Source organism: Pelecanus crispus, chromosome 3 (genome assembly GCF_030463565.1).
Source record: "Pelecanus crispus isolate bPelCri1 chromosome 3, bPelCri1.pri, whole genome shotgun sequence".
NCBI classification, from domain to species: Eukaryota; Metazoa; Chordata; class Aves; order Pelecaniformes; family Pelecanidae; genus Pelecanus; species Pelecanus crispus.
In genome coordinates this window covers 5,195,760-5,204,958 of record NC_134645.1, presented here as the reverse complement: position 1 = coordinate 5,204,958, position 9,199 = coordinate 5,195,760, and the positions used below count along the sequence as shown (strand labels likewise).

Below are 9,199 nucleotides of genomic sequence, written 5' to 3'. Positions count from 1 at the left end.
TTGAACTTGTGACCTTAACAGTAGCACAGCAGAAAGCAAATGTGCTATGCACTTTGCCATAGTAACCTTCCATGTATTCTTTTCAACTTAAATACACACAATTGAAACAGCTACAATTTTGGAAAATTATGTACAAACCCTATATTTTTTTCTTTTTGATTACATATAAATACAAATTAGCTATTCTTCTAAAAAGTGGTTATAATAGTAAATAAATACAAAATAAGAATCTGACCATTATACTTCATGTGCTGGGGGTTAAACCCATATAAAATGTACAACTAAAATACATTTAAAATCTTTAAAGGAATATTTCTCTGATTAAAATATTTGTTTTCCCAACTTTTTCGTAGACATAAATATATTTTCAAAATAGTTGTGTTTTTTTTTCTTTCCATTTCATTACATAAATAAAGTCTTCATTGGGAAATATTAAAGTGTCAGCTTTTTTTTCTTTTTTTTTTTCTTTTTTTTTTTTTTTTGTATTTGTCTAATATATTTGCTGTGTTAGCGGCACCCACAACCCTCCACAACCATATCTTGATAGTTCTTTAATACAACTTTTTCATTCTCATCAAGGTAGAGCATGGAAATAGCACTCAGTTCTGTCGGCACACAGCAAGCCTTGGGGATTTTGGAATTCACTGAATTGACCAAAGTCTGAACAATGGCATGGTTTGTTGAGTTTAGGTGATCTGCCAGTGGAAAAGGACATTCCCCATGGCAGTAAAAGGCACTATACCCCGGTGGGGCAACAATCCAGTCATTCCACCCCACATCATTGAAGTCCACATATAACGGATGCCTTTTGCAACTGTATTTGTGGCGTTTACGCTGTTTGTGTTTCGCTTGACGCTTTTCTCTTTTATGAAGCGGGTGTCCCTTGCCATCATGCCCAAACGTTACTAATAATGGCCTGAGCTGAGACCAGCTATCTTCGTCCTGATGTAAAGACCTGCTAATCCTAACGTGCCTCTTGGAGGCACTGTTCTCTTTGTCCAAGTGAACCACCTCTACCACAAACCCATGATTAGGTTGTCCATGTGCAATCCACCTCAAAACAGCTGGTGTTACATCAAAACTTTCCCATTTACTTGCATTATGATGCACCAACCTGGTGTCCAAAAGTCTTGTGACAGGGTCCTTAGAGGTGGCTGTGGCTGGCTTTATAATTTCATAAATATTAATACGGTGATGGTAGCTGCTGTTGTTCTCAAAGCCTCCGTGCACCTGTTTCCGAAAAATCTGGAGTTCAGCTGAGGTGACAGACTCCTCATTAGGGATGGAAGTTAAATTAAAGAAGAAACGCCGTGCTGTTTTCCCACTTGTTTCTGGCAGTTCTTCCAAAACTTCTGATTTGATTAAACAGGGAAAATAAAATAAAATAAAAAAAAGAAAGAAAGAAAGAAAGAAAGAAAGAAAGAAAAAAAAAATCAGCAACTGAGACAAGCAACCAAACTCCTCACATAGTCTGCTGCTGGCAACTTTCAAATGACAGTTAATGCATGCGACCTACGAGATCTGAAAGCCTTTCAGGCAGAAAATACCATCTCCCTCGTCTTTCTGTTTATTTATGCAAGCATCTATAGCATGAAGTTAAGAATGCTTCATTCATTGTTACGCATTTTGATTGAATACTGGTGCCCTTTGCCTTCCAGGTGGCTATAAGAAGTGGCAAGAAACACGCAGCATTACTTTGGAATTCCAGGACACCAGTGAGAAAACTCGAGCGCTATAGTTAGTGGGGGTCTGATGAGAATCATTAAAACCGAGGACTCAGGGTAACTATTGCGCTTCTGCTTTTTTCAAGAATATGGCTCTAACGTCAATCCTTAAACTCCATTCTGAAAAAAATACCACTCCGCAATTTAGGTGACTTACAAATCTTAACGTATGGATTTTTGTGTCTTAATTACAGACGGTGAACACAACATCTGTAACGGCACTTTACGAAGCACGCCCTAGTATTTACCCAAAAGGGCCATAAGGAATGGCAGGAAGGTTCGACTGCTAAAAAGGGGTGGATGGTGAAGGGGTAATGAAACAAAGTGGCTTCCGAACAACAGGTTTTCAAAACCACACACACCCCCAACCAAAATATGTAAAAAGTCACTAAACCCCATGCCATTCTCACCTTTGAGTCAACAAATAATTGAATGGAGCTTCAGAGTGAAATATATCTAGGGTTACTAAGAAGCACGTTGTTGCTACAGACATCGAAGAATTTAAAAGTATTTGCCAAAACAAATCTCTCTCAAATCATGGGTTTTAATTTTGGTACTAAGCATCTTGGAGAAAGATTCACTTTCTAAGGGGAGACCATAACTGCTGTTAGCAGTTCTTAGTCATGTAAGCATTCTCTGTCGATTCCCATAGGACTGCATGAGGTAAGGCTCAGCTTTAGGGTGTCTCAGGACCAGACCAATATTTGTAAATGTGCAGATGTTTTGAGCAGTCGCAAGTCAAACTTCTGCTTTCACGATGCCACTAATAGAGTGAGAACTCGGTGAAAAAATGGAGTCACATTGACTTTCTTCTAAATTTTGTGAAAATTATATAGAATTATTACATTCTGTAGAATAGCTTGTATATCAAAAACAGTCTTTGCCCTAACAGTATGACTACTTGAAACTGCAGATTTTTTACGTTTGCCTAAAAATTACAAACTTTGCCCTTTCGGCTCCCCTCTTGCTCAGCTCCTTGCCTACCACGCGCAGGTTTAACGTGAATGACCCACGCACTGGCTGTTCCCCATTCACTGCTAGGTGTTTACTTTCCACGTAGGGAAACGCAGACGATGAGAGGTTACAATTCATCATTCGTCTCCTCTCTCGCGATAAGGCTTTCCACTAAACAGCGCATCCGCTTCTCCGAGGCCACCCCCTTTATCCATCAGAAACATTAAACGCTAACGGATGTCTTTTCTCAACGCAGTTTCGCATCAAAAGCACGGGAAAGCTGCATTTTCATTACTTCTACAGCGGGGCCGCCGCACGCCACCACCGGGGACTCGCAGCCAGGAACGATTACAACCTGGGGAAACGTTTCCCAAAGAGCACGCGAGCGACACGTGCGCCGCCGGCTCCACGGGCCTACCCGTGCCACGGCTAACGCCGCGGCGGCTATTTCGGCTACGTAAGGCGGGAAATGCGCCCAGTTGCTCAGCAAGGGCCTGTCCCAGAGGGTCTGCTGCCTGGCTGGGCCGCAGGCGAGGAGGCGCGGAGGTGCCGCCGGACGCCTCGCTCTGCGTTTGGCCGGGTTACCTGTGGGTGAGAGCCGAAAGCCGGCCACGGGGCTTTGAGCAGCCCGGGCGCCGGGCAGGTGTAGCGTGGGCGCGGGCTAAAGCGCTCCTCGACGGCGGGGCGAGGGAGCGCTTGATGGGAGGCCGCGATGGATGGTTTCGTTGCTCTCTCGGGGGGATTAGGCAAGGATTAAAGCCTCGGCAGCGGCCCCGGCTCGGTCGCGCGTTCGGGAGGCTCTCCCGCTCTCCAGCCTCGCAAAAGAGAAGCGAGCTGCGGGGAGCCCCCGCTTAACGCCGAGCCGCTCCGCTCCGGCGGGGCGGGCCAAGAGCAGCGGAGCCTGCCGCGGGACGGCAGGAGGAGCCGCCGGGCTGGCGGAGCCAGCGTGCCGCAGCAGAAACGCCGGAGCCCGCAGCCGGGGCTCGCCGAGCACCCCCGGCGGGAAGCCCGCCGCCCGCCCCGCTGAATCCAACAAACCCCGCGTTACCGGCGGCCGAGCTCGGGCGCTCCCGGCGAGGAATCCGCCCCGACGCTCCTCCTCCGGCCCTCCCCCTTCCCCCCCGCCCGTCCCGCGGCCGCCGGCGGCCCCGCACCGCCGTGCGCCGAGCCCGCGGCCCGCTGAGGGCCCCCCCCGCGCCCCGGCCCCGGCCCCGGCCCCCGCCCCTACCTTCGTGGTGGAAGCTGCGGACGGTGTTGGCGCGGCTGGCGGCCCTCTCCAGCGGGTAGCCGAGGGCCGGCGGCTGCCCCAGCTGCTGGCCGGCGTGCAGGCGGTAGAGGTCCAGCATGTAGGGGGGGATGACGACGTCCTTGCCGGGGCTGGGCCGCCGCTTCAGCCCGAACATGTGGAGCAGGCGCAGCTCGAACTCGCTGAGGAGGTCCTCGGGGCGCTGCGCGGCCGAGGCGGCGCGGCCCGGCTCGCTGAAGCGCCGCCGGCCCACCTCCGGCATGAGGCCGGCCGCGCCGCCCAGCAGCACCTGGCAGAGCAGCAGCGCCAGGAGGGAGCGGGTCGCGGCAACCATGATCAACCTGCGCGGAGGAGGAGGAGGAGGCGATGGGAGCCAGTCAGCGCGGGCACCGCGGCGGGGGGGGGGGGGGGCAGCGCGGACGGGGACGGTCCCCAGGTGGGTCCCACCCCGGCGCCCGGCCTGGCCCCCGCGGCGGGGCGAGCTCGGGGCCATGGCGAGCGGCGCCCGGCCGGCAGCCCGGCGGGGCGGGCGCGGAGCAGCCCCCCGCGGGCCGCCTCAGGTGCGCGGCGGCGGCGGCGGGAGGCCCGAAATTCCCCGTGGCAGGGGATCAAAGGGAGCGAGGCGGGAGGGGACGGGCCGGGGCGGGGGCGCGGAGCGGAGCGGGGCGATCCGCTCCGCAACAAAGGAGCGCGGAGGTGAGGGGGGAGAAGGGGGCGGCCGCTGTCAGCGCGGCCGGGGGCAGCGCCGGGGCCGGCCCGCAGCGCTCGGCGGGGGCGCAGGTGTGCGCCCGGCCGGCCCGGGCCTCCCCGCCGCGCCGGCGGCGGCTGGGAGCGCTCGGCGGGGAGAGCGCCCGGCGCCGGGCGAGGGAAGGGGCGGCCGCCGGGCAGAGCCGCCTCCCCGCTGCGCTGCGCTGCGCTGCGCTCCCGTCCCGACCCCCGGGCTCCCCCCCGCTCCGCGCGGGCTCGGGGCCGGCTGCGCTTCCCCCGCGGCGGGGGCTCCGCGGCGGGGCAGCGCCTTCCCCCCCCCGGGGAGGAAGGGAGAGCTGTCTTCCCCTCGGCGGAGGGGAAGGAGGGGAAGGAGGAAAATACAAATCCTGCTACGTCCTTAGCCAAAGCCACAGGACGCTCTTCTCCCCCGTGAAACTCTGCGCCGGATTATTATCATTATTATAATTATGATTAGTGTCCCGTCCCCCCTCTCTCTTCCAGAGCGCTCCGTGGCCCACGGAGTCATCCTGCGGAGAAGGCTTCCAGCGGATCTGCGCCCGCCGGAGTTGTACCTGTGTGCGGCAGCGGGGGTTGTGTCTGCAGGAGGGTGTTCTGCTCTCGGGGTGTTTTTCCCGCATCACTTGGTGTTACTCCAAACTTCGCTGCTGCTCCTCTACAGCTGCCGAGCAGAAAACAGAAGTTCCCTGAAGTACAGTCCGCCTCAGAAACATGCTTTTAGCAGCTGGGTGAGGAGGCAGAAGGCAAGTCCCGGCCAGGGGAAGGGCTTCTCCCTTTTAAAAGCAGCGATCGAAAAGTTGTTGCTTCTTCTTCTTCTTTCCTCCTCCTCCTCGCGTGTGTGTGCGTGTGCCTGCCCGTGAATGGGTCCCCTATGTGCCTACGGAGTTAAAAGGCTCCTTTTAAAAAAAAATGTCCTTTGCATCACCCGCATCAGACAGATGGACATTGAACTCGGGACTCCCGCAGCGACATGAAGATGAAGCTTGACTTTTGCCTCCGCTCCCTTAAAAAGAAGAAAGGAGGGAGGAGGGAGGAAAAAAAAAAAAAAAAAAAGGAAGGGGAAAAAAAAAAAAAAAAAGGGTGGGGAGTAGCCCGCTGCCGGCGCGGCGTGGAGCGGCCGCGCTAGGGGACAGCGCCCGGTGCCCCGCCGGCCCGCCCGCCGCCCGCCCCGCACCGCACCATGGCCGGGGGTGCCCGGCCGCCGCCGGGGCTTTTTGTTGCGCGGCGATGTCACGACCCCGGAGGCTCGCGGGCCCGCGCCAATCACAGGCGCCCTGTGGGAGCGGGCTGCGGCCCCGCACGGCTTTTTAAAGGAGACGCCGCCTCCCTCCCCTCGTTCCTTCCCTCCCTCCTCCCTCAGCCCCGCTCCCTCCCTCGCTCGGTCGCCGCTGCCGCCCGCCCGCCCCGGTCGTGGATGGGGCCGGCGGCCCGGCCCGTTACGCTTGCGGGGAAGCACCGGCGGCCCCGGTCCCGCGTCCTGCTCCGGGCGGTCGCCGACCGCCCGGAGCAGGACGCGGGACCGGGGCCGAACAATGACCCATTGTGCAGCCCCTGAGGCGCTGCCGGGCTCCGCCGCCGCAAATCGGATTAACCGGGGGTGGTTAAGGTGTGAAGGTCACCTAAGGTACCGGCAGAATCCCGGTGCTTTAAAAGCACTTTCGATCTATAGCTACTTATTTATGTTTCTCCCCCCGCCCCCACTACCAGCAGCAGGAAGCGGCGGCCCCGCTGCCCGAGCCCGGCCTCGCCGGCGGGGGCTGAAAACCCGTTTTTTTTGGTTTTTTTTTTTTTAGCAATAACCTCCCCGAAAGAGAAGCGCCGTCTGCATCCGTCTGCGGGCTCAGCCCCGGCCGTACGGACGGCGGGAGGGTTTGGTTTAAGGTTTTGGTTGGGTTGGGTTGGTTTTTTTGGGGTGGTTTTTTTTTTTTTTTTTTTTTTTAAGATGTGGCTGCCCTCCAGTGGTGGAAATGCGGCGGATCTCCGGCCCCGAAACGGCAGCTCCAGCACAAACCACCACCCTCGGCCCCTCTCGCCGCCGCACGGCACCTGCCCCACGCTCCCCGCCAAACCTCCCCGGTTTTGCAGCCCCCAGCGCCCGCCACGGTGGCCGGGCACGGAGGAGGACGGCGGGGGCAGGGGTGCAGAAGGCAGGCCCGTGCTCAGCTCCCGATCCCGGCGACGTCCCTCGCTCCCTTCGCCCATACCGGCAAACCTCTTCATCCCGACGGGATTTAGTAACTTGTGGGCAGCGATGCATCCTTTGCCCCGGCTCTTGTTTGCTCTGCGGCGGGGCCCGGCCCTTCTTGCACAGGTATGCCATACCTGGTAGCTTAGGGTCCTCATCAAAGCCGAAACCATCGGCGCGCCGTCATTAGCCGGGCTCCGGTGCTAGCGCAGGCTCCTTCCCGGCAAGGTGAGCGCCCTGTGCTGCGCCTCCTCTTCCGAATACCTCTCAGGGGCTTCATTTGCAAAAGACACAGACAGCCTTTGACACCTTGAATTACTGCGGAGGAGGATTTAAAGCAATAACAACTGAGACAGCTCCATTACCAGCTCCTCCTTTGGGAGCGGCCTTTTCCCTCCATCTTACGACTTTTCAATGTAGGAAAACCGCCGAGCCGAGGCAGGAATTCAGCACATTTTGGAGCGGAATAATTCCTCCCGTGAACCTCCTTCTCTTGGCTTTCCTATCACGCTAGAGTGACTTCAGCTATACCGGCCAAATGTCGCTGCAGGATGCGGTGCTCACCCGGGGAGTTACATACCGGTGTAACAAACCACCTCAGAACTACACCAGCGTTAATTAAAGAGCTGGTAAAGCTCCTTCCTACCAACAGCTCCCAACACCTGTTAACCTGATTTTCGCTCGCTGCCGCGCATACGGCGGCAGAGGTGGCACAGCGCGCGGTGAAATCCTGCAGAAGTTTAGTTACTTTCCCGTTGCATTCCAGCGCAGATAATGTTTAATTTTATGACTTCCTGCAAGTCTTTAGCATGAACTGAAAGTGCGTGCAGTGTGACTTCAGGGTATGCCAATTATGTAAATCAGCACTAAAATAACAATGGCAACGTAGTTTACACATCACTGACATTAAATGAGCACTTCAACTTGTAATTGCCATTCCAGTTCAATCTGCAGTGGGTCATGCCAGGAAAAAGTCATTTCTTGCCTCAACACTTACTGCCTGTGCCTGGAGCATAGGCTGTACTGTATGCCCAGCTTCGCCTTATCTCCAGGAGCTTTCTATATTAGGGTGATGAGCCTTGTAAGGGAGAAACGCGGTTGTGCTTGTTCGGAAGGCCCGCATACCCTGATCTGATATCAAGAGGGTCTCGTAGGTTTGCCCCTCTCTGATTTTAAATATAAACAGGCTCTAACAGTCTCCTCTTCTCTTGGCCATAAACCACGTGTCCCCTTCTAGTTCGTCATCTCTCAGCCTATTTAGATCAGGAGGTGCTGGGGCAGTGACTCTGCCTTCCCACCTGTTTCCATCAGGTCCCAAAAGACGATACCGAGGCGCTTACAAAACGCTGCCTGGATGCACTGCTACCCACTCCAGAACCTCAACCCTGCGCCGGCACCTTCCCCACGCTGCCTGCCCCAGGTAGAGATTCCTCAGCAAGGCAGCTCTGGCTCCCTTTCAGCCAGTGCCCTGGTGAATATGGGGAATAAAGCACTCAAAGTGTCATCCGTGAAGGTCCCGTTACGGTTCGTGCCTCATCAGCGCAACAACCGACTAAATACCCCTCCGTGGAGCCCGCTGCCTTTGACCACTGCGCTCAGGCCAGCTCCCGCTGCATCTCCAGCATCGGCACACCTGAGGTCACAAGCTGAGAAGCATCTTTATCACGATAGAGAGCATTAGAGACAGCTGGATTTAGGTATAACAAATGCAGCGCTCGGTCTGCGGAGCGTGAACATGCTAGGACCAAGCGCCCACCCAGACTTCCAGCTCCCCAAATGAGCCTTTGCAGCAGGCATAACGCCCTCGGCCCCTTCCCACCCCTACAGCTCTGCACCGGCGCACCTGAGATGAAGAAACCGAAGCTCAGCTGGGCGCGTTTCCCGGCGCTGCAATTCCTCACAAGCTCTGTGAAACCGAGGAGTCGAGCGGTACATCAGCTAAAGACCCAGCCCCACCGCGGTGGGCTCCCACAATGTCATTTCATTTTACAGAGTTACTTTGCAGATCAAGCCTGCTCTTCAGCTCAACTCCTGCCAGAGAGAAGCCACCATTTACGCTGAGAAGATCGGGTACAGACGTGGGGTTTTAGGAAACCTGACCATGCATATTTGCTAATCTCCTTTGTGAAACTTCATTTCCCTGCTCCTGAACTGGACTGATTAACTCCTTTCTTCTTTCCCATGTGCACTCTTTTTTTTTTTTCTTTTTTTCTGGGGGGGTGTTGGTTTAGTGGTTTTTTGGAGAGGTGTTGAGCCAGTAAATACTCAGCTAGCGGCACCTGCTGCTAAGGTTTCAGATCCAGGTGTTCCTTTCCAGGACCCAAACACAGCTGACAGATTTCAACTTCAGCTGTTGTTGGGTTT

At 55.5% G+C, this 9,199-nt stretch overlaps 1 protein-coding gene across 1 annotated transcript; it reads right to left on the bottom strand.

Annotated features, from left to right (window-relative positions):
* Positions 1 to 507: 507 nt before the first annotated feature.
* BMP2 (bone morphogenetic protein 2) lies at positions 508 to 4,258 on the bottom strand. Its single transcript, XM_075707911.1, has 2 exons — positions 3,907 to 4,258; positions 508 to 1,352 (listed from the first exon to the last, which is right to left on the bottom strand). The coding sequence occupies exons 1-2, from the start codon at positions 4,256 to 4,258 to the stop codon at positions 508 to 510; spliced, it is 1,197 nt and encodes a 398-aa protein (XP_075564026.1).
* Between the last annotated feature and the right edge of the window lie 4,941 nt (positions 4,259 to 9,199).

Bases quoted from the DNA above. Each gene is read 5' to 3' on its own strand.
- BMP2 (XM_075707911.1), bottom strand. From the start codon at position 4,258: ATGGTTGCCGCGACCCGCTCCCTCCTGGCGCTGCTGCTCTGCCAGGTG. The intron at 1,353-3,906 runs GTAGGGGCGGGG...TAATCAAATCAG, and splicing joins CCGCAGCTTCCACCACGAAG to AAGTTTTGGAAGAACTGCCA.